The following is a 23,123-nucleotide window of genomic DNA, read 5'->3' on the forward strand; positions in this document are numbered from 1 at the left end:
TGAGTACTGTGACAATTAGATGCCTGTGTGAAGCTAATCTATTGGCAAGAAGCCCCCGCAAAGTCCCACTGTTAAAAGACCTGTGCTGAAGAGGATACAGTTTGCCAAAGAACACATTGATTGGCCTAAACAGAAATGGAGAAACGTTTTGTGGACTGATGAAAGTAAGATTGTTCTTTTTGGGTCCAGACAGTTTGTCAGACGACCCCCAAACACTGAATTCAAGCGAAGACAGTGAAGCATGGTGGTGTAAGCATCATATGGGGACGTTTCTCTTACTATGGCGTCGGGTCTATTTATCGCATACCAGGGATCATGGATCAGTTTGCATATATCAAAATACTTGAAGTGGTCATGTTGCCTTATGCTGAAGAGGAAATACCCTTGAAATGGGTGTTTCAACAAGATAACAACCCCAAACACACCAGTAAGTGAGCAGCATCTTGGTTCCAGACCAACAAAATTAAAGTTATGGAGTGGCCAGCCCAATCCTCGGACCTTAATCCGATAAACTTGTGGGGTGACCTCAAAAATGATGTTTCTAAGGCAAAAACAAAAGAAATGCAGAGGAATTGTGGAATGTTGTCAAATCATCCTGGGCTGGAATAGACCCTTTGCACTGACGTCACCCGAAACCGGAAGTAAACAAACCCTGCGCCATATAGGAAGACCAACAAACTCGTGATTAGGGGGAAATAACGGCAGCGCACGGTATGTGAACCCACAAGGCACTTGGTTCATCAAAAACCTACAATGGTAGACTTTTGTGCTGTGTTAGGGTGTTCTAAGAAAGGTGAAAAGAAGTCTTTCTTCAGAATACCAGCTGTGATTTGAGACACAAGGGGAGCAAACCAAGGAGCTTTCTGCCAGGAGACAGAGAGAGTATTTAGCTGCTTTATGCAGAGCGGATCTGAATACTTCAAGTCTACAACAGTACAGAATATGTTCAGACCATTTTGTTACTGGTAAGTCACTAGGCTAGAGTGTTGTAGAACATTTTTTTTTTTTAATGTTTACTGAATAAAAACATCCTTAATTTTATCATTTGTTACATTTCATTTTTCTTTTGTTTTAATTTTCCTCCCTCCATCCCTCTTTGGATTTTAAATATAGTTTTTCCCCATGTCCAAATAATTCAAAGATATATAAATAAAAACAGAAGTAGTAAATTATGAAATAAAAAAATCCATAACGGCATGAATACAGATTGCAATAGTTTACAATGTCTGGGTAGCAAACAGATGGCAGAATTGGTGTCAGGTCCTCCTTATGTTTCCATTCTCCCTTGCCTCCAGTCTTATATGGGTCAAACCTGTCAATCACAGCCAGTTTCTCCACATACCGTGCCCTTTCTGCAGCTGGTAATGTACTCGCATAACCAGAATTATCAGCCATCGTGTCACTTCACAACAGCTGTAATATCACTTCACTCTCGCTCGTAGTTTTTGTATTGTGAGTATGTATGTACTTGGTCTTCCAATATGGCACCCTAACAAAGTCACGTGGTACGGTGACGTCACGCAGCAGCCCTCTATACCTGTTCACAGGTGCCAGAAGTTGGTTGACTCCATGCAACACAGATGTGAAGCAGTTCTCAGAAACCGTAGTTATACAGCTAAATATTAGTTTAGTGATTCACAGGAATGCTAAATCCTAAAGATTTTTTTTTTTCAGTTTATGCAGTAAATATTTGAGTTTGTAATGAAAAATGCAGACTTTTTTTTTTTTTTTTTGGGAACAGCCCAATATTCACTTTTCATGTTTTGATGTAGAATATAATGTGCAGTGTTCCCAATACATGGAAATAATATATTTATTATCATCATAAGGGCCTTTCTGTGCGGAGTTTGCATGTTCTCCCCGTGTCCGCGTGGGTTTCCTCTGGGTGCTCCGGTTTCCCCCACAGTCCAAAGACATGCAGGTTAGGTTAACTGGTGACTCTAAATTGAGCGTAGGTGTGAGTGTGAATGGTTGTCTGTGTCAGCCCTGTGATGACCTGGCGACTTGTCCAGGGTGTACCCCGCCTTTCGCCCGTAGTCAGCTGGGATAGGCTCCAGCTTGCCTGCGACCCTGTAGAAGGATAAAGCGGCTAGAGATAATGAGATGAGATCATCATAAGGATTTTGAGCTTTACTCACATTTTTTAAACACACTGGGATTATATTGAAATTTCATTTAATTTGGGCATATTTTCCCAGAGTTATGCCCTTGATTATTAACAAACTTGTACTTTGGCAATTTCAGCAAGGTGTGCTTGCTTTCTGAAATCAACTTCCCTCACAATTTGTTTTATTTTAGAGGTGTGGTTTTGGTTCTTGTGTGTGTAAATTTAAAGATCAAGGGTGGTGGGTTTTTTTTTTTTTAAATAAATATCCCCCCGCTGCCCGAAAGGCGATTATGTTGTGGTGATGTCTGTCCGTCCCGGGAAGGGTGCTCACGTTCTGAAATCAATTCCTGTCACAAATTTTGGAGGAATTTCATGAAACTTGGCAGGATTCTTTGTTACATGTCAGTAATACGCATATTGCAATTTCGTTCAGTTCAGTCGCATTTTACCAGAGTTATGGCATAGTTGCCAGCAGGGGATATTGTGCTGTCAGAGCACTCTTGTTCTACTTACTGTACTATAACCTGCTAAACAAGTGACAACCTTTTTGTAAATCCAGCGTGCCAGAGTGCAGATTCAAAATGCCAAAAATTGCCACTGTCCAATTACAGACTGCCAGCGCTGGAGCACCCAAGTTTATTTAAGACTGAGGCTTTAGCTGTTCTCTCAATTACAGGGTGTGCGTGCACGCGTGCATGGGCCATGTGCTAAATCAGAGTTTCTTCTAACGAGCTGCTTTTAGAAGGCCAGAGTAGGAAGTTGGGGAGTTTAATTTGCGGCTGGCTTGTGGGACGGCGGAGAAGCTGTTTACAAGTCTGCATCTGAGAATAGATCTGTGTAAGGTTATCATCGTATGGTTCAATTCTTCTCCTCCTCTTCCTCCTCCAACACAACATGCCTGTGTTGCATCAGGATTGCAAACAGTTCAGCAGTTCGTTTCACAACAGCGCAAGTGATGTGTAAGCTTTGGTTATGAATATTTTTGTTTGAGATTCTTTACTTGGTTGCGATGATTGATTTGATTATTCCAACTGAGTGACGAGTTTCTATACTGGATGCAGAATCCCTACATATGGATTTTGAGAAATTTCCATGTAATAGATCAAGTACACTTTTTTTTTTTTTTTTTTTTTTAAAATGGCGCTTTTAACAACAGACATTTGTTGCAAAGCCACCTTACAGAAATTTAAACACTTGCGCTAATTTTATCCCTGATGAGCAAGTCTGTGGCGAGGGGAAAATTCCCTCAGCTGACATGAAGAACCCTCAAGAGGAACCAGACTCAAAGGGGAACCCATCCTCATTTGGGTGATAAGTGTGATTTTTATAAATGACTCTCTTCTGTAACTGTGTCCTATACAGTCAAAGTACAACTGCGAAACCAGGAAACATATAGTTTTAACATGAAGATAGTTTCGTTGATGTTATAAACTGTTCATTGATGGAAACTTGAGTGCAAAATTGTTCGACAACTGCAGTCTTAAAGTTAGCAAGTCAGCTGTAGTCCTCAGCCATAAGCGTATTACTGTAAGTGTCCAGAGCGTCCTCCAAGCGTGACTTTCGACTGTCCGTATGGGGCCGTCCTCTACAGGAGCGACGTGATGAGACTCCAGCCAGACGTAGGGCATCAGGATGGATCAGGCAGGTCCGAGGAGCAGAAGAGCTCAGCATCTCGGTCCCAGGATCGACATGTAACTCAGAGGGACAGGCCGAGACGCTTGTGAAAGGAGTGTGTTGTGTGGCCTGTTATCAGGAATAGACCGCTGCTTAACTCAGACATAACGAGTTACGATTAGCTTGATGACCTGTCGTGTTGTCCTGAAATCAGTTTATTTTGTCAGACAGCAAGGACACGCATTCCATCACAAACCGATTTAAACGCTAGTTAACTTGGCCAGATGTGTAGCGTAATTTATTTATCCCCCCCCCCCCCCCAAAACATGTTGGGGTTGTTTTCTTTTCTTCCTTTTAATGGTTTTCTACATTACTCACAATGCCATCTGATCGCCTGCTGATAGTGGGTGCAGGAGCACTTGCGTGCTTTTCCAAGTCTCTTTGCTCTTCATCTGAACATTCTGCTTAAATTGATAAGCTTCCAAAACTTAATTTCATGCTAATACCACCTCCAAAGCTATTGCATTCATCTCTTACATCACCAACTAGCTAAGCTGAGTCTCTGTTGTAACTCGGTGCAGCTGATTTCTTTTTAAGATGATGGAAATTGGTGAGTGAGAAAAGAAACGCTTTGTGTTTACATTACAGGCATTTAGCAGACGCTTTTATCAAAGCGACGTACAACGTACCCAGAGCAGCCTGGGGAGCAGTTGGGGGTTAGGAGCCTTGCTCAAGGGCACTTCAGCCATTCCTGCTGGTCCAGGGACTTGAACCGACAACCTTTTGGTCGTAAAGCAGCTTCTCTAACCTTTAGGCCATGGCTTCCCAATTTCCATTAGCAATACTTATTAATGAGAAGCAGGTAAAAGGTAGGAGTATGAGAACACTAAATAATTAAAGCTCTGAAGTTTTTCAGAGCCAACATTGAAACCTGACCTGTACTCCTTTTCTTTATTCCAATTAAAGACCATTGTTACTGCCCGAGTATTGCAACATCGGTTCGGCAGACAAAGGCCCACTTCTCACAGGAATAATAAAAATGCACCATGAACCAAAAATGAGAGTGCCGGTTCCTCAGTCTCTTAACTAAAGGAAACCAGAAATGTCTCTAAAATAGAAACCCTCAAGATGTGTAAAATAAGTTGGTGTGTTTTTTATATAAAGGTAGTTGGTCTGTCTTTAGCAGTGATGATGCTCTCCTGACTGCTCGATTGTACTTTTGTTTAGGTAACTAATGCTTCACAAATGTGTGTGGGTTTTTGTTTTTTTTTGGGGGGGGGGGGGCTTTTTTCACCTTTATTGGATAGGACAGTGTAGAGACAGGAAATGAGCGGGAGAGAGTGAGACAAGGAGGGATTGGGAAATGACCTCGGGTTTGGAATCGAACCCAGGTCCCTGGATTTATGGCATGGTGCCTTATCCACCTGAGTCACGATGCCCCCCACAAATGTGTTCTAATGAAATTGGGAGTTTTATTTTGGGAAAGAGACACCTGGATGTTGACAAAGCACTCTTTGTCTGCCTTTGCAGCATTTCTGGGGCTTTTTTTTTTTTTTGGACCTCGTGATCACTGATTTTAAGAATTTTTCCATGTTGTCCTAAAGTGTCTTTCTGTTGGTGTTTGTCTGTGTAGTTGTGGTTAAGACCATGAAGGAGACAAATACCTCAGCAGTTGGACCAAAACCTCAACTGTTTAAACTTGGCACTTATTTTACTTGGGGGGGGCAAGCAACCAAGCTGCGTAGGCACCCATTGTGTTTCTTCTTCTGGCTATGGTGTCTGTGGCAACCCATAGGACCGTATGGTAAAAAGTTTTGAAATTTGACACCCTGATTAGGGAAAGTTAATGTATTTGATGTGGCTGCCATATTGGATTTTATGAAAGGCTGGGTTTGTTTATTATTTAAAAAAAGCTGTCCATTTTCACAAAAATTGTTACAGGTGATCTTCAGACTATCAAGTTAGTGTATGAAATCCCCCCCCCCCCCCCCCCCCCGTCTTTGAAATGGTTTGTCCATGACAGCCAATCGAATTCGGTGCTAGTGCCACCAAACAGGATCTCATCTCATTATCTGTAGCCGCTTTATCCTGTTCTACAGGGTCGCAGGCAAGCTGGAGCCTATCCCAGCTGACTATGGGTGAAAGGCGGGGTACACCCTGGACAAGTCGCCAGGTCATCACAGGGCTGACACATAGACACAGACAACCATTCACACTCACATTCACACCTACGGTCAATTTAGAGTCACCAGTTAACCTAACCTGCATGTCTTTGGACTGTGGGGGAAACCGGAGCACCCGGAGGAAACCCACGCGGACACTGGGAGAACATGCAAACTCTGCACAGAAAGGCCCTTGCTGGCCACGGGGCTCAAACCCGGACCTTCTTGTTGTGAGGCGACCGCGCTAAGCACTACACCACCGTGCCGCCCACCAAACAGGATGTAAGGGCATATTTTTAACACTTTGACCTGTTGACACAAATTAGTATGTGGACTAGAGGCATCTTTCTGATCACGTGCAAAATTATTTTGGTCATTTGACCACTAGGGGGGCGCTGCAATAAACAAAAACATCATTTTGCCTTGTAAGTGTTTGGTATTTCCCTCTTTTTATATATATATATATATATATATATATATATATATATATATATATATATATATATATATATATATATATATATATATAAAGTTGAACTCAAAATTATTAGCCCAAACATTTTCCCAAATATCCTCCAAATGTTTAAAGCATTGATAAAAATTGATATACACAAACAATCACCAGTACTATTCAGATGTTTGTGGTGCATTTTGGAATATGAAATTAGTTTTAGGCTGTCTTTATATGAAATATGGTAAAAATGAGTTGGTCAAAAATATTAGCCCCCATGTGGATTCTTGCTTTTAAAACACAGTTAATTAACCAATCAGCTTTTAAACAACACCTGTGCAATCAATTGGCTTCCTAGCAACACCTGTAGTCAATTGGCTCCATTCAACAGTTTAAAAGGACTCCAAGGAACAGGGCATTTGAATGAATGAGGAGGATTACTATTTGTCACAATGCCGAAGACTAAAGAAATAAGTCTTGAACTCCGACAAAAGATTGTGGAGGCTCATGACAAGGGCCAAGGCTACACTGCCATTTCGAAGAGGTTTACAGTCTCCAGAACTGCAGTTCGGTGCATCATTGCCAAGTACAAGGAGACAAATTCGGTCAAGAACAAACCTGGTCGTGGACGCGAGTGTAAGATCTCAAGAACTCTGGAAAGAAAAATTGTCAGAGATGTCTGTAAAGAGCCCCATACATCTGCAAAGGAAATTGTTGCTGACCTGGCCTCTTCTGGAGTTTGTGTGTCAAGGCACACTGTTGTGAGGGCTCTTCATCGGAATGGGCTTCGGGGCTATCGTCCCAGAAGAACCCCCTTACTAAAACATCGTCACATCAAAGCCCGACTAAAGTTTGCCCATGAGTACTTGAAGAAGAAAGATGAGTTTTGGAAGTCTGTGCTTTGGTCAGATGAGACGAAATTGGAGCTGTTTGGGCATATGGACATTGCCTATGTATGGCGAAGAAAGGGAGAGGCCTTCAACCCTGTGAACACAGTTCCCACAGTTAAACATGGTGGTGGCAGCATCATGCTGTGGGGCTGTTTTGCAGCCTCAGGTACAGGCAGTCTGGTTCGGGTGCATGGCACCATGAAAAAGGAAGATTACCTAAAAATACTGAAGGAAAACATGCAGAAGTCTGCTCTCACTTTGCGCTTAGGTCGTCGTTGGGTCTTCCAGCAAGATAACGACCCAAAGCATACATCTAAAATAGTCCAGCAATACTTCAAGTATACCAAGACCAACGTCATACAGTGGCCTGCACAGAGCCCAGATCTCAATCCAATAGAAAACCTGTGGCAAGTGCTGAAAAAGAACGTCCATGCACGAAAACCATCCAATTTGGGCCAGTTGGAACAGTTTGCAATGGAGGAATGGGCCAAAATTCCTCAGGAGACCTGTGCCAACCTAGTGAAAAACTATTCCAAGAGGTTGTCAGTTGTGGGTCAAAAAGGGTACACAATTGACTACTAATGGTCAGGGGGCTAATAATTTTGAACATCTCACTTTTGCTGTTTTTGGTTGAAACTCAGTGTGATAAGATATCGTAATGAAACTTGTTGGACAATGTCTTCATAGTGCATTTATTTCAAGAATAAAAACATTTGTTGTCAATGGTCATTTTCATGGCGAAATCAAGAATTATGTTCAATTCCACAAGGGGGGCTAATAATTGAGTTCGTGTGTGTGTATATATATATATATATATATATATATATATAAAGTGTGTGTATATATATATATATATATACACACACACATTTTTTATATATATATATATATACACACACACACACACACACACACACACACACACACACATTTTTTATATATATATATATATATATATATATATATATATATATATATATATATATATATATATATATATATATATATATATATGGGGAGGTTCCAATATATGTGTGTATATATATATATATATATATATATATATATATATATATATATATATATATATATATATATATATATATATATATATATATGGGGAGGTTCCAAAGATGAAACCTGACATTGTCTTGACAATTGAATGAATTTTGTTGTTTTTATTTTAAGTGGAAAAATTAAGGGAATTTTCACAGGCCATACAGTTTGTCCAATATTCATTAAATTTGGCAGAGATGATCTTTGGACCAAGATTCACAAATTTTTGTGTGTAATAATATGGGCGGCATGGCGTAGTGGTGAGCACTGTCGCCTTACAGCAAGAAGGTTCTGTGTTCAAGCCCAGCGGCTGGCGGGGGCCTTTCTGTGTGGAGTTTGCATGTTCTCCTCCTCGTGTCTGTGTGGGTTTCCTCCAGGTGTCGTCCCCCCCCCCCCCCCCCCCCCCCCCACACACACACACAGACACAGTCCAAAGACATGCATTTAGGTTAATGTGGGGTGACCTTGGGCTGAAGTGCCCATGAGCAAGGTACTTGACCCCTAACTGCTCCCTGGGTGCTGTAGTGTGGCTGCCCACTGCTGTGTGTGCAGGGGTGCCGCCAGAAATTTTGGGCCCCATGAAAGATTAGAATTTTGGGCCCCCCAACTTTGCCCACCCTCGTCACAATTGCACTATTGTCATTTATTTGACTTTTGATAGCCCATGGACCTTGAGTTTGTGACTTTACATATTTTATGTATTAACCTACCAGGGACTAGATGAAAACTGGTCAGTGACTAATTCTGGTGCATTTACAATCACAAATGAAAATTCAAGATGTTGCCACATGCCTTCTTGTGCTAGGACAATTGGTAGTGAAATGTGTGATGTGACTGCTAATAAATCATAAGTTTTCTACCCAGCATCAAAATACCTATGGGAATCCCATGGATTATGTGTTGGGTAGAAAGCTGTGTGGGCTCTGTTATCAGCAATGCTTGCAAGTTAGTTAATGCATGAAAAAGTTTGACGCATTTAAATGAACTCCATACTCGGTAGCCTTACAAATGTTACCCATAAAAGACCGGGAACATCTTATTATAAATTTATTTCAAAGTGACACGGAGTGACATTTCAATTTGATCAATTACGTATGTATTTCTTCATATGTTGTAACCTCTATCCCTCTTATGTGTGCTGCGCTTTCTCCAGCTCCTCAGTTTGAAACCAATGGTTTAGAACGCGTGAAGATTCCACACACGTAACCATGTCAAACACTTGACTGGTGTCCGTTATTAGCAACACTTTAATCTAGCAAACTGTATATGGCGCTTGCTCATTAAAAACTTCAATCCTAAAGCATTTATGGGTTGTATTGCTGCTTACCTCCTTCTCCAAAGGGGGGTTCAGTGGTTTGGTAGGGCGGAGGTCCCCCGAGGCTGAATCTGTGCATATTTAGGGCACCCCATTAGTTATGAAACTGGTTATTAGCACAGCATAATGTAATATTTCATCTTGTTTATCACACGTCAGTTCAGTTATTAAAATGGAAAAAATCTCACTGTACAAACTGTAAAAGTGTTCTCTTGATAGGCTAATCCAACCACGTTCATACTGTTCATTTACCATTCGCTAATATTTTGAACACGTGAGCGATAGCTACCTTTCTTTGGGAAAAACTGAGTGACCAGTTGCCTGCCTCTCCGGTCCCTCTCAGCTTTCAGCTGCCTTTCTTTACGTTTTTGACAGTCACTCTTCATATTTAGTGATCATAGACTGTACGCACTCCACTGCTGGCTGGCTGGCTGCTGCACCGCGACACAGCAGCAAGTAGCGTTGCACTGATCAGCACACAGATTTAACGCATCGCGCTTCTACCAGAACTGGACCGTACCATTTCGCAAAAGGGGGAGGGTTAAATGACTATATGTTCAAGAACTCAAGAAATAGACAACCTTGTTCAATTAGCTCATTTTACCAGATGTAATATTGCATTGTTATTTCAAAAGTCTTATTAAAATCTCATCTCATTATCTCTAGCCACTTTATCCTTCTACAGGGTCGCAGGCAAGCTGGAGCCTATCCCAGCTGACTACGGGCGAAAGGCGGGGTACACCCTGGACAAGTCGCCAGGTCATCACAGGGCTGACACATAGACACAGACAACCATTCACACTCACATTCACACCTACGGTCAATTTAGAGTCACCAGTTAACCTAACCTGCATGTCTTTGGACTGTGGGGGAAACCGGAGCACCCGGAGGAAACCCACGCGGACACGGGGAGAACATGAAAACTCCACACAGAGAGGCCCTCGCCGGCCACGGGGCTCGAACCCGGACCTTCTTATTGTGAGGCGACAGCGCTAACCACTACACCACTGTGCCGCCCTCTTATTAAAATCATTAAAAGCATATTATCAGCCCCTTAAAGGGCCCCATGGCAGTGCTGGGCCCCTAGAATTGTTCTAACCTTCCCCCTGGCGGTGTGTGTGCTTTCACTGCTTCAAATGGGTTAAATGCAGAGGATGAATCTCTGTGCTTGACGTGTGCATGTGACAAATTTCTCCCCTCTCCATTTTTCACTCTGGTCCATTGACGCATCACGTCAGTGCTTATAGCCATACTTTTTAACATGATCAGCTCAAGGTTTTTTTTTTTTTTTAAGTGACTCTTTCATCCTTGGCCCCCTCATTGCTGCTTACGGCTACATTTTGATGTGCTTTTATGCAGTTTGTGTTGGCGTAATGAAGCGCCTCAACATTCCAGCTTTGTTAGGACTATTAATGTTAGTCATGTCTGTTGTTGCCCAAATGAGGATGTGTTCCCTTTTGAGTCTGGTTCCTCTTGAGGTTTCTTCCTCATGCCGTCTTGGAGTTTTTCCTTGCCATCATTGCCACAGGCTTGCTCATTGGGGATAGATTAGGGATAAAATTTAGCTTACATTTTAAGTCGTTCAAATTCTGTAAAGCTGCTTTGCGACAATGTATATTGTTAAAAGCGCTATACAAATGAGCTTGACTTTAACTTGAATATTCCAGCTTTAGGGATTTATACTGAACCAAATAAAGCTGGCATGAAGCCACGCCAGTGTGTGCTTTTGTTGCGAGCCGGAGGAGTGACGTCGCAACAGTGTCTGTCTAGGGCAGGGGTGGGCAATTATTTTTTTCCATGGGGCCGCATGAGAAACAGGATTTTGTGGAGGGCCGGACCAAAAGGCTGAACTAAATTCTGCATAATATTAATTGTATTTCTTTATATAAAGCAGTAAATAACATGTATTGTTTTTACAAACTGGTAAGAGTATGGAAAAAGAGGTTGCCTTACAAAAAATGTCATTTATTCAATCAAATTTCCCAAAACAATGGTTAACAAAGCGTGAACGTTTGTACTTTTTTTTTTTTTTTTTTTTTTTTTTTTTTTTTTGGTCACATTCACCCCAAAACACAATAAAGACATCACAGTATTGTCTTTCTACTCCAAATATTAAGCAAGATACATCATATTATAATAACGATGCCCACATTTGTAGTCTAATCACCTCATTTGGTGTTTTTCAGTTTTTTATTTGATCAGTGAGAGAAATCTAGTCTCTGTTGGTCTTTAACGAGTGCGTCAAAGTCAGGTTGAATGTCTGAGGTGGAGATGCGAAGCACAGCTGACAGATGATTATCGGTGAGAGAGGATCTATACCTGGATTTGTTAAACTTCATCACTGAAAACGTCCATTCGGGTGTAGGTATCAGATCTACAGATCGGCTCGGGCGCCTGCTGGTGACGTCACGCTATGTGATTGGCTGGATCGTTTGAAGGATGACGTACAAGTTTGTGGTTGATCTGGACAAATTACAGAAGTAGTTATCGCGGGATTAGGTTTCGTGGAATTTCATGTCGCGTGCATTGCGTTTTTGTTGAACACAACTTTCAAAATAAAAGCAATGCACATTCAGTCCATGCATGAGGTAAAATTAGAAAATACGTTTATTTTGTAATTTCTAATTAACCTTACGCGGGCCGGTCAAAATGAACCAAAGGGCCGGATGCGGCCCGCGGGCCGTAAAATGCCCAGGTCTGGTCTAGGGTGATTTGTATCTATGCGTCAGAAACATGACTACCCTGAGCATACCGGCATGGTTTTAAAATCGGCACGTGAACTGAGTGAGGTGCTTTGTTAGCATGCACATTTATACAACTCTTCAAACACAAGCAAAGTTACTGAGCATTGTATGCAACATGTAATCGCTTCTGTTAAATAATTCATGTTTGTTTTTTTTTTTGTTTTTTTTTAAAGATTTTTTTTGGGCTTTTTTCACCTTTATTGGATAGGACAGTGTAGAGACAGGACAGGAAATGAGCGGGAGAGAGAGACGGGGAGGGATCGGGAAATGACCTCAGGCCGGAATCGAACCCGGGTCCCCGGATTTATGGTATGGCGCCTTAGCTACCGGAGCCATGACGCCCCAAAATAATTCATGTTTAAGGGAAGTAACAGCCTCAAGATGTATAATGTGTCCTTTTTCCAGGGGGGGAAAAAAAGTGAGCGGCAGCGAGCGAGAGGAATCAGGTTGAAAGTTAACGCGGAATGGAGAGACTCGTGCAAGAAAAATGTTTGTGCGATCGGATATATGTTGAAATTGAAGAGAAGTCCAAAGGGATTTGAGGCAGAAAGGTGCAAGGACCTTAGACGCTGTAGATGAAGATGTTTTGAATTTGCTTTCTTCTCAGAAAGAAGAATGTCAAGGTCAAAAACTTCACAGCCCTGTCCCGCTGTGCCGGCTGTCCCTTTTACCCAGACGTCGACTCTGGGTCTACGGCTCATTCTGGCTCCGAGGCGGAGCGACACAGACCCCCTGGTCCGCATTCGGACATTTTATACAGAGCGTGAGGTGGAATAAAGGTGTAAGACTCTCTCCTTGAACAGGCTGTGTACCGTAAAAGGGGCTATTTGGTTGAGGGACAGTCCAAATAACACACTTAAGTGTGAGGAACAAATGGGAGCGATCTGTTTAAGCTCAGCTGTTTTTACTTTAACTTCACACGTGTTGTTGTTGTTTTTTTCTTCTTCTGATGTGTGTGTTTGTGTTCCTACAGTGTCCCAGTATTTCTCAGTGCTGGAGGACGGAGCGTTGGCGTATAACTTACAGGAGCAGGAAAGTAAGACCTGTGACTCAGCTTCTCCTCACACGTTCACCGAGTGCTCACACACACTTTGTTTACTTCACATTCTGCAGCTTTAGCTTTTGACAGTCCAATAACAACTCGCTCACTTCAGAATAGCACGGTCACAATGCAAAAGTCAGCGTCTGACATCATGCCTTATTTAGTTATTCTTATAGAATTGCGTAATGTTTGCACCGGCTCTCGAATATTTTTCACCATTTTTATCCTTATGGAGGAAGAAATTAGAGGTTGCTGCGTAAGGCATGTACTTATTTCCAAACTGCTTCTCACACCCTGTGAAGGTTCTTGAAGCTTAAGAGTATCGCAGATGGAAAACAGATGGAAAGTTGTAGAAATGGAACATTAGGAGAGTTCCACAAACACGTTGATCTGTGCAGATAAATGGAGTACATAAATTGCTTTTATTTTCACACCATTTACAATAGCAGTGTTTTTGTTAGGATTCCAGCCCTTTCATTTCCTGTGCCATTTCAGGGTTCGCAGTCTGTTAAAGCTCACTGTCCAGGCAGTTTCCATGATTCTGCTCGGACTACATAACGACTTTGTGCTGCTCGGTAGATCTTAGCCATCGTTTCTTAAAACTCCTCCTGTAATGGTTTTTAGTGTATTTTTGTATGTCTGGTATAATTTAGTATTATAATGTACAGTTTGGGATGGCAGGCGGCACGGTGGTGTAGTGGTTAGCGCTGTCGCCTCACAGCAAGAAGGTACGGGTTCGAGCCCCGTGGCCGGCGAGGGCCTTTCTGTGTGGAGTTTGCATGTTCTCCCCGTGTCCGCGTGGGTTTCCTCCGGGTGCTCCGGTTTCCCCCACAGTCCAAAGACATGCAGGTTAGGTTAACTGGTGACTCTAAATTGACCGTAGGTGTGAATGTGAGTGTGAATGGTTGTCTGTGTCTGTGTCAGCCCTGTGATGACCTGGCGACTTGTCCAGGGTGTACCCCGCCTTTCGCCCGTAGTCAGCTGGGATAGGCTCCAGCTTGCCTGCGACCCTGTAGAACAGGATAAAGCGGCTAGAGATGAGTTTGGGATGGCAGCGTGCGCACACGGTGAACTTAAAGTTCTTGATTGCTGGGTTGGGTGTTTTTGGGAGCTGTGAAAACGTGATCTGAATGTTTTGGTTTTATATTGGTTGAGCTGTATTGTAGTTAAGTAATTATGCTCCTTCATGAAAATTTGTTAAAACAAATTAACGATGGCTTTTTATATTAGTGTAACAATTTCTTTTGTTGGGGCAATGAGGAACTCTGAGACAGGCGTGACAGATCAAGGTTCGTTTTATTTTAGCTTTTTTTTTTGGGGGGGGGTGTTACTGGCCATCTGAAAGACACGTTAATTAGACACGGGTGCAACTCATCACGTTACCTCCTGGTTCAACCTGCCTCCTCACCATTCACAGCAGTTGCTCGACCACACCCGCGCTGCCACAAATAGCAATAAAAATAAACCGTTGTTAGCTCGTCCGGCCGACAGGATGAGCTTATGCCATCATGTTGTCCGGCGTCATCTACGTTTCGCGAAAATCGCTGCTTCTCCCTCAATTCTTCACCGATTTTTATTCTTTTTGGCAGGAAAGTAGGTCTGCCTGGAGTGCATATACTGTAGCTTCTACCCAAGTTTGCATAATTGCAATTAATAATGAAGTAATTAAGCCCTAACGAGCAGTTTCCACACACATCGCTTCTTCTCCCTCAATTCTTCACCTATTTTGATTCTTTCTGGCATGAAGGTAGGGGTACCTAGGGTGCATATAACTACTTCTACCCAGATTTGCTTAATTAGTTGTTAATGAAGTTATGGACTGACAAAGCCTTAATTTAATAATTTAAGTTCAACAAAAATCACCACTACTTGGTCAATTCCTTGCCGTTTTGGATTCTTTCTGGCAAATGGGTCAGTATTCCTAGGGTGTAAATAGCTTCTGTATGTAATGTATCTAGCTTGCAACATTTATTGCGCAAGGTGACCCAGTTTCGATCGTTCCTTCTGGACTAGATGAGGCCGGCGGTCTTGTTAAGAAATTTTTATATATAAAAAATATGTATGCATGCCCGCCTGTGCTTATGGGTACTGAAATGGGGAGATGAACTTATTTCTAAAAATTCACCTAAAACCATTTTTTTTTTTTTTTTTTTTTTTTTTTTTTTTTAACCATCAGGTCACAAAACATGTAATCTTTAATGAATGATATGTTAAAAGATAACTTTAATTTTCTGAGATGTAATAAAAACATTTTATATGCCAAAGTCAGAACGTAACAGAAGTGTTGTGGACATATATATTCTCAATTTTAGCAATGTAGAATTACTTTTTGAAACATAGGAAGGTGATGTTTTAGCAAATATAATTAATAAACATGTGTAGTAGAATAAACATACACATTCTTTCAATAAGATTAACATGGTATATAGCTAGATTGTAATTAATTTGTAACAGACGCGAGATGGACAATCGTAACAGAAGTAATGTAACGGACATCATTTTGGAACTCATAGGCTTGACTTTGGCATATAAATGTTTTTATTACATCTCAGAAAATTAAAGTTATCTTTTAACATATCATTCATTAAAGATTACATGTTTTGTGACCTGATGGTAAAAAAAGAAATGGTTTTAGGTGAATAAGTTCATGTCCCCATTTCAGTACCCATAAGCGTGGAATCACTCGTATATAAAAATAAAGAATTGGTTATGCGGGAACTAAAGTGTGCTGTTGCTAAATTGTGTAGTTTTGATTGGTAGTACAGTATGTGGTAAAAGTGACGTGTGTGTGTGTGTGTGTGTGTGTGTGTGTGTGTTTCAGTTGAACAGTACTACAGTTCCAACGTACAGAGGAACCAACTGGTTCAGAAAGACATCCGTGTAGCCAAGAGGCTGCAAGATGAGGAGCAACAAAGAGCTCAAGTGAATCATGAGCAAGCCACTCGTCAACTGTGAGCGCGCACACACGCACCCCATCTCCACAATAAACTAAAGTCAAGTTATTTCATGCTACTTCATCTCATGTAATATGGAGATGTTCCGGAAGAAGACGGAAGATTTTAATGTGTTTTAATGTCTGTGTGTGCACGCAAGTACTGGATGTAATGTCCTTTTGTAATAGTCATAATCAGGCACTTTGTTTTGATCTGTCCCTCACTGCTATGACTTAATTTGGACTGCTATATCTAGTGCTTGAAGGTTAGAGGAATATTTAAAAAAAAAAAAACTACAAGCAGTAAATATAGTGAGGGCAAAGTGCAAGTTCTTGAAGGTTGTTGAACTGGGAACAAATGAACTTCCTAAGTGTTAGGCTTTACATAATCCTCTATCTCTTTATATGCGTTTTATCTACAGTACCTATATCAAAAGTTTGTGCACACCTACTCATTCACAGGCTTTTCTGTACTTTGACTTTCTCTCCATTACTGAAATACTGAAGGCATCAAAACTATGAAATAACATAAGGAATTATGTGGTAAACAAAGATGTTTCGTATTTTATATTCAGCCAGCGTTTACCTTGACGCTTTGCACACTATATTGTGACTACCTTAACCGGTTTCATGAGAGAGTCACCTGGAACGCTTTTCAATAACGGGTGCCTCGTCAAAGTTAAGGAGTGCAATTTCTTGCCTTTTTTTTTAATGTGTTTGAGATTAAGTAGTAAATAATAAAAACGCAGTAAATAACCCTATTCCACAACTGTAGTAATCCGTGTGTTGTCAAGAACCGCTCAACTAAGTAAAGAGAAACAACATCCATCGTTACTTTTAAGACACGAAGTAACCCTTTTTTTTTTTTTTTTTTTTTTTTTTTTTTTTTTAATGAAAAACAATTAATTAGAAAGCATGGCCAGACTTTTGACTGGTAATGAATGGATATGGGGAATTTATTCATATTCTTTGCTGTTGGATTACAGGTTGTTTTACAATCAGGGTACAAAGTTTGTGTCACAGGGGTCCAAAATTCAAATTGATTCAAACTGGTTCTTGTACCAGTTTTTAAGTGAAGGACAAGTTAAAGAACAGATTTCAGGTAATTTTTTGACATGCATGTGTATGGTAGTTTTGTGTAATCTGCTATAAGATAAAGATGATTACGTGTAGCTTTAAGCAGGGCTGGGAGAAACAAATGAAGTGATTCTCAGAGAGGACTTTTTTTTTTTTTTTTGGACAATTCAGAATCCACGACTTCCATAGTGCTTTTAAATATAAGGCTGCAAGCTTTGTGTTAGTTGTCTCTAATATTTATGTCCCAATATCTTGACCACATTTTAGGATGAAAATGATCATTTTAGATATGTTATTTTATATTGAAAAATTAGCTGTCTTGGAGAGGACTTTTTTTTTTTTTTTTTTTTTTTTTGACACAATTGCATACTAATTTGATCAAAATAGTCTGAAAACTTACTGGCATTCAACATTAAAACTTAACTATGTTTCCAATGATATGGAACCAAATATGTGTTTTATGGTATAAAGAATGATGTAAGTGCATCCCTTTTGGAGCTACCTGTGGTCAAAAAAGCACTTTTTCTAAATGACGCGAGTAATTTTGCTAAATATGACACACATTGCCATACATTCACCAAAAATAACGTCATCGCCAATTTTATTTTATTTTTTTGCATGGTAAATAGAGCTATCACAGGGCTACAATAAACACCAAGTTTATTTAGTCAAGCCTTTTGATATTGAAGATAAGTGTTAAATGTGATTTTTAGCTTGCGTACCCTGATTGTAAAACAACCCTTGCATGAATACGGATCTCTTGTTTTTAGGGTTCGGCTGTGGGGGGTTAAGTTCCTTGACCTTTTAACACTTAAGAAATGCGTCTGGACCAAGTTAGAGTTCTTGATGTGAGAATATGGATATTAAAGAAAAGAATCAATCATAAGGATATTGAATGCTAGGTGTTTTTGTTAGTTCATTGCTCTTGTAATCCTCTATAGACAACACGAAATGTTTAACCCAGAATGCTTCAGCAGTGCGTTTAGATGTGTAGTGCAGTGCCAGGAAAAACCTGGCGGGTGTGAATCAGACATCGCTACCGGATTGAATCCTGCTTACTAGATCGTTCTCGGACTTCTAAAAATCTGAAAGTCACTGGCTGAAGATGTGTAGTAGTGTAATGTAGTCAAGGATTGCTAAGCACCGTTCGTAAACAAATGGTCTCTTAAGGGAAAAGCTCTTAATGAATTGTGTTAAAATCTTTGCTTCGACTGTTCAGGGAAGAGCAGGACTCTGAGTACGCCCGCAGGATTCAAGAGGAGCTCCGGTGTGCCGCTGAAGAAGAGAGGAAGAGGGAAGAAAAAGATGAGGTATGGAAAACCTACATTTCTGTTTCTGTGGTTGATTGCTTTTCTTATTTATCGGGCTGATTTCACATGCCATTTCGTTTCAACCTCGGGCACATTTTACATGATTTTATCCCCAATTTCCCAATCATTGACTCGTCCAGGGACTCTCCCCACCCTCAGGTATCTCTGCTCTTTCGACCTCTATTCCTCTTTACAGAACAGAATCCTCTCTGCCCGCTTCTCCTCAACTGATATTTCCTCAGCATTTTTATCTTGTTTCTCCTTTTTTTTTTTTGGGTCATGTTTTGAGGCAAAATGGTTAGAGCCACAGTCTCACATGATGGATCGCTCTCATGTTTAGTTTCATGACAAAACAGGATTTGGGGATCTTCTGTGGGGAGCTAGCTCTCAAGCTGAAATGGCAGTGTGGTGAGTGTGTGGGCATCATCTGCAAGCGTTTATCTAATGCGCACACCCCGATGTCCACCAAAGATCTGATAAGTCTTATCGTGTGAGCAGGTCTGAGATTTTGAAAGTGGTGTAATGTGCACAAAACTGAATGAACATAACCAAACAAGGTCCATAATTAATTTGTACGCTGTTTCACTGAAACAGCAGTACCATAGAATTAAAGGTCATCTGGGACAACAAGCACTGCCTCTAAATAAGTTACTCATGAAATTTAAATCTTGATTTACAATAAAGGCAGAGGAAAGGAGAGGGTAACACCAGGGTTTTGGCTAAAATGGGGGTTTTTCTGCCTAGATACATTAATGGCATTTAGCAGACGCTCTTATCCAGAGCGATGTACAGTATACCCAGAACAGTTTGGGGTGCCTTGCTCAAAGGCACTTCAGTCATTCCTGCTGGTCCAGGGACTTGAACCAGTGAACTTTCAGTCCCAAAACTGCTACTCTAACCTTTTGAAGTGCATATCATGGGTAAATTCAGGAGCAAGATCAGTGTAATTCTCCTATTTTATATTAAACTTTGGTCAAATATCTGTCACATTTTGCACAATTTTTTTTTTACCTTGCGCAATACCAGAAATTCGGTTGAAATCAAGCCATTTGAGGCGAATTGGTCCGCCTCTGAAAAAACTTGCCATTTGGATTTCCCGGCAAACATTGATTTTCGTGACGTCGCGTGCGGGACGCCTCCTTCTGAATCCTACGTCAGCGCTGGTTTGTTTATGAGAAAACGTCCTGGTGGTTTTCTGCAAATTTCTTCAACGTTATCGCGTAATTATTAAAATGGTTAACAGATGTATCGTAGGAGGGTGTAGCAACACCAATCTTGATGGGATTAGTACTCCTCGTTTCCCAAAAGACCGGACAATGAGAGAGAAATGGGAGCGCTTGGTCTACACAGGCTGTGCACTGAAACCGTGCAAAGCTCGTGCTGGCGCTTCCGCACGTGATGTCACGAATCTGGCTCCAGACTCCCTTGGGATTTTTCTAGATGCGTTTTTTTTTTTTTTTTTCTGCTGGAAACAGATGGCCTTCTGCAAAATTACCCTTCTGGATGAGTGTGTAAAGGGACATGCTTTCATATTAAAAAAAAAAGAAATTGGTCCGGAATATGCACTTTAAGCTATGGCTTCCCCGGTTTTATTTTTATCCCCCGCCACGAAGCGTGCAGGGGGATATAGGAACAGTGTCTGTCCATTTCAATCTGGACAGTTTTCTTAGAAACTTCATAAGCTACATCATTGAAACGCTGCGTACTCATTACTATTCATGATGATCTAAGTTGAGTTTGAAAATTATTTATGAGAAATTATTATTATCTGTGATATAGAAATGGGTTCTGTCCGTCTGTCCTGTCACGTTTTCATTTCCGGGCCAAATCTTTTTAAAACTACTGAAGATCTCTCCATGAAACTTTGTATACATATCAAGCAACATGTGAACTGGTGCCTTTCTGCTATTTTGGAAAATTTTTTTTTTTTTTTCAGGGTTTCCCATACATAGACCATTGTGTGGTGCAGTGCCACACAATGGATTCCTAGCGCCACACATTCAGACTTTGAAAAATCGATTTTGAAAAATCGATTTTGGAAAAAAATAAATAAATTCCGTTGCGTATCGTTCTGTTCATTCATAGTGCTCTTTCTTCTCGTTCGTGCGCGCACGCACAGACGGAGAGGCGTGCTAATTAAAAATAACCAGGGATGAGAATTTTCTGCCAATCGGTGGATTTCCGACTTTTTCAGGCCAAAATGATCGTTTTTGAGATTGATATAAACCCATTGAGAAGTTCTCGGGGGGGGGGGTATGGTTAACGATCTGTGGTCACCTTATAACGCAGACATTCCAAGTGTCCCGGAAGTTCCAGGAGTCTCCTGCATATTGATAGCGGCTCCCTGATGCCTGCAAATTGGAGAATATCTCCCGGAATCTAGAGCAAGTGAGCAAGCGCGTGCACATGAAACATTAATGTCTGCATCGCGCATATGACTGAGTGTGCGAGAGAGAGCACATGCTAGACAAAGAGCATCCTGATTGGGTTACTCAGCAAAATAAGCCAATCAGCTTTCAGTGTGGGCGGGCTTCTCTTTTCTCGAGGACCGAAGCTTTCAGTTGAGTCATTGCAGCCTACAGGATCGGCATGGCAGAGAGAGAGAGAGAGCGTGCCCCAAAAAAACAAAATACAAAATGCACTTGACCTCAGATTACACAAAAGAATCTCCCTGTCTAATAAGGGTCAACAATAATGACAGTTTCGCACAATGTACTGTTTGCAGCAGTGGTTTCAGCATTGCCCATGGTGGCTTAAATGATCGTAAAGGACATGTTGAGGTGAGGAGTGTCATTTCATGTGCATTATATTTAGGTCAACAACAGGCTGTCATGAAAAGACCAAACTTACTGAAGGTTTCCGTAAAGTTATTTTTATATATATATATATATATATATATATATATATATATATATATATATATATATATATATATATATATATATATAAAAAATCAAATACACGTCATATAAAGTGTGTATCTTTTTTATAAATGGGGTTAGCTTATCTAATGTAGCATGTTGATGTTGGGGAGAATCATAGTATTGTATCTATATTTCTGATAAAATTTTAGGTATGACAGTGTATAACTCTCCTACTTATTGCTCGTTTCATAGGGGGACGGAATTGCTGGCATGTGCCGCGCGGGAGTGTCTGCCCAAACTTTAGGCTGAGATGAACTTCTAGTTTTTGATTTAAAAAAAAAAAAAAAAAATTCCACTATGTAATGCCCATTGTACATGCCTGTTCTTTAATTCAAAATCACCATCTTGATCTTCAAATTGACCATATGGTATCTGTATTACATTACACAACATCCTGTCCAGATAAAACCTCGTTAGTTCACACAACAGTTGAAAGGGAAGTGATGTTGAATGTTGCCTGCTTAATATGCAAGACCTCCTGCTACCATGATAACATCAGAAGAAAGCTTAAGAGAATTATATGATAGAACTTTTTTCTGGTTTGCACTTCATTTAAAAGGATTAGAGTATTCAAAGACACGAATAGCAAAAATGCAGAAATAATACTATAGAGCTCGTTTATATTAAAAGGTGCATTGATTTTTTTTTTTTTTGAAATCATCAAATGTGAATTGATTAAAAACAAGTCTCTTGTACCATGTTAATCATTTTCACCTGGTAGTCCACCAAGAAGGGGAATTTATTTCCAAATACATTGCAACTTTTTGCTGATAAAATTAATGGTTTTGGGGTTAAAAAAAAAAAAAAGCCAAAAATCATTAGCTCCCTGCCCCTGGGCCCCACTGGGTGCCTGCAGCCCCCAAACCCCTGGCTTTTTTCAGACTTTTAATATTCATTCTCATCCCTGAATAACGCAGCCTTCCCAATTCGCCTTCCGACCCCTTATTTTAAAAGGTAGCCTACGTCGTGCTCGTGATGAGCTTTATCATAGCCTTCTTGGCTTACAGGAAACGGACATCCCTGAGTCAGGCTATAAACCAATTTTGATGCATACAGTAGCAGCTTGACGCGAGGAACCGGCCTTATTGCATTATCCCGTTTATCCCGCTTCAGCATTCATGCAAGTTTATTAATAATGGCTTGACATTCACAATAAATAAGGATTTCCCACTAGCCTAAATAAAATGTTATACTCGCAGGGATGCCTAGTTAATGCTATCTGAAGCATAAAATCTGAATATTTTAACAAACCTCTTTATTAGCTTTATTGGCGAAGTAGCTAAACCATCACTGCACTGGATTTCTCAGTGATGAATAGGGTAAGCACATAGAAATTCAGTATTCCTTTTATTTTTTTTTTTTGATGTAATGGAAATTTAGTGCTTGATGAAGAAAATGTACTTTGTCCATAGATTAAAACAGACCTCAGGAATAGGCTCCAAGGGGAACACCTGGCAGCCTGCTTACGAATCTCCATAAATGGTCCCGAACCCAATGAC

At 40.7% G+C, this 23,123-nt stretch overlaps 1 protein-coding gene across 6 annotated transcripts in view; it reads left to right on the forward strand.

The window, feature by feature from the left end:
* Positions 1–23,123, forward strand: part of ccdc187 (coiled-coil domain containing 187) — a 73,656-nt gene that overhangs the window by 20,061 nt on the left and 30,472 nt on the right. For all 6 annotated transcript variants that reach the window (XM_060938366.1, XM_060938367.1, XM_060938368.1 and 3 more), the window contains 3 exons: positions 13,313–13,375; positions 16,203–16,332; positions 18,610–18,700. In XM_060938366.1, the coding sequence (XP_060794349.1) occupies positions 13,313–13,375; positions 16,203–16,332; positions 18,610–18,700 (284 nt within the window). The remainder of the gene's footprint in view (positions 1–13,312; positions 13,376–16,202; positions 16,333–18,609; positions 18,701–23,123) is intronic.

This window comes from Neoarius graeffei, chromosome 13, assembly GCF_027579695.1.
Source record: "Neoarius graeffei isolate fNeoGra1 chromosome 13, fNeoGra1.pri, whole genome shotgun sequence".
Taxonomy (NCBI): domain Eukaryota; kingdom Metazoa; phylum Chordata; class Actinopteri; order Siluriformes; family Ariidae; genus Neoarius; species Neoarius graeffei.